The sequence below is a fragment of the Papaver somniferum genome, chromosome 1 (genome assembly GCF_003573695.1).
Source record: "Papaver somniferum cultivar HN1 chromosome 1, ASM357369v1, whole genome shotgun sequence".
Taxonomy (NCBI): Eukaryota; Viridiplantae; Streptophyta; class Magnoliopsida; order Ranunculales; family Papaveraceae; genus Papaver; species Papaver somniferum.
In genome coordinates, this window is record NC_039358.1 from 82255869 (window position 1) to 82258402 (window position 2534).

A 2534-nucleotide genomic window follows, 5' to 3' on the forward strand; every position below is an offset into this window, starting at 1 on the left:
GCTTATGCAAGCCCAGTTAGGAATTTAATTTTTTTAACGAAGTTCCTTGTACATGTAGTAAATATATTACTCTTCAACAAAGAGGGCCTAAAGAAACCGGTGTCTAGGAAAACTATGAGCATCTTACCCTCTTGTAATCTAAGTTATTTATTTCTTAAAAAACATTTTATCAAACGGTCAAATTGTATTCGAAATACCATCCGTTCTCCGATTCAATTGTTTTCCTTTTCCCCTGTATTTTTCCTAGGGGTGAGCAAAAACACTTAAATCCGTGGATTCTACCCAAAACAATCCACATTTTGTCGGTAGACACTCAATCCGTTTCTTGGCGGATTGAATGTATGTGAGTTTTTGAAATCGGTCAATTTCACAGGTTGAACGCGGGTGAAACATCACCCATCCGTTTAACACCCGACCCTAAGGATAATGTTAGTATTATATATATATATATATATGAAAGTTATTATAGAAAATTGGTAGATAATATATATAGTTTCCTTTTGAGAAGCATTGAAGATCCTCAATGATATTCCAAAAGTGTCAATATTGGATTGATCAGAGGTCTTCTTATAAATAAATATTGTAATTTTAGTTGTTGGAAAGACATTGTGTTACTCTTGTTGTGTTTTTTTTTTTGATAAGAAGACGACTTTTATTTATACATAAGAGGAAGTTTGCAAAATATACAAGATAGGAGCCAAGCCAAGCTTAGCTCTTTCTAGGATGTTGTTTCTTACATTTTCACTCAAATTCTCCGTAGAGAAGTAATTAATTCTCCTAGATCTTGCATCCTTAACTAGTTTGTCTTCAAAATCAACATACTTCCTAGTTTTGTACATAAAGGAAACCGAATTACAATTTAAAAGGGAAAATTTGCATCTATAGATGCTAGTTTGAGACCTCCAAGGTTGAACTTCAGGATCTACTTCTCCTTTCATAATCTTCATTAAAGTTTGGCAATCATTTATTATGTAGCAGTTTTGGAGTTTCAATTCTTTCATCCACCTGATAGCCTCGATTCCATCTTTTGCTTCAGCTTCTAAAGGGAAGGAGGCCCAACTGCAACCTGCACGACATTGCTTCCTAACTCTTGCATTATCCAGGATTGAGATAGCGTATCCCATTGTGTAATCAACTTCAATAAAGTAGGCATCAAAATGAATAAACCAATCATAAGCATTGCTTCCATGAAAGTGATTATCTCTACATAACATCTTAGCTTTATCAGGAACCTGATTGGTTTTAGTTTCCCCATTCATATTAACCTTTTGGTAGGAATCTCTTATGATATCAATTAACTTTTGCACATCAGGCACATTGTTTTCAAAATGCACACTATTTCTAAACTTCCAAATGGACCATATGATGAAGGAGATCAGATTATGCTTGCTAGTTAAGTTTTTATTATTCATCCAAACTTTAAACCAGTGCATGATATCAAGGTTTCCATTACAGTGATAGATGTTATTGAGTTCAAAAGCATCCCACACTTTCTTAGCAAAGTTACAATGAAAAAACAAATGCATTTCATCTTCTAAGTCCTGGTTATCACAAAGCATACAATAAGGTTCAGAATCTTTCACATATTTTGACATATTATTTCTTAGAGCCAGAGCATAGGATACAACTTTCCAGCAGAACATATTCACCTTGGGTAAGATGTTTAAATTCCATATTTGTTTCCAGAATTTAGCTTCATCTTTATCAAAATTCAACTTAGTCAGGAAATTGTAAACAAACTTAGTATTAAGATTCCCAGATATAGTGGATTTCCATCTAATTCTATCATGCATACTGATGTTAGTAGTAACATAATTGATAGCATCATGGAAAGATATATCAATATAATTTCTGATAATGTTCATATCCCAGTTTCCTTCAGAATTCATTAAATCACAAACATTTGTGGGCATATTACAATCAATATTAATTGGAGACAAAAGATGAATTTGATTAGGTAACCAGAAATCAGACCAAATATTTGTAGACTTGCCATTGTTAATCTGACAGACATGGTTAGAGTTAATCACATCAAGTCCTTTTTTTGATACTGGTCTAAATCCAGGAATTTTTATGCTTTCTAGTTTTCTTTAACGGGTTCTGGTCTCTGAAGTATTTATGCTTAAGAATTTTAGCCCACAACTGATCCTGATTATGAATGAGCCTCCAGGACAACTTAGTGATTAAAGCTAGGTTGTGTTTATGAGGAATTCTAATTCCCAAACCTCCTTGACGAATGTCTTTCGTTATATTAGGCCAAGCTTTAGGGTAGTAACACTTTTGCTTATTATTTTTTTGCCACCAGAAGTCTCTCTGAATTTTATCAAGATTATCTAGAATCTTTTTAGGAAAAGCTAGACACTGCATTTGATGATTAGGATAAGCACTAAGCACATTTTTGATTAAGACATTGCGACCCGCCTGGTTAAACATCTTCCCTATCCAACCTTGGAGAACAGTGTAATATTTATTAAGAAGCGGCTCAAAGCTAGTGGTTTTGTTTTTATCAAAGAAGATGGGAGTCCCTAAATATT

The 2534-nt window shown here is 33.6% G+C and overlaps 1 protein-coding gene across 1 annotated transcript; it reads right to left on the reverse strand.

The window, feature by feature from the left end:
• Positions 1-656: 656 nt before the first annotated feature.
• Positions 657-1889, reverse strand: LOC113345345. The gene has a single exon (XM_026589151.1). The coding sequence runs from the start codon at positions 1887-1889 to the stop codon at positions 657-659; it is 1233 nt and encodes a 410-aa protein (XP_026444936.1).
• Positions 1890-2534: the final 645 nt, after the last annotated feature.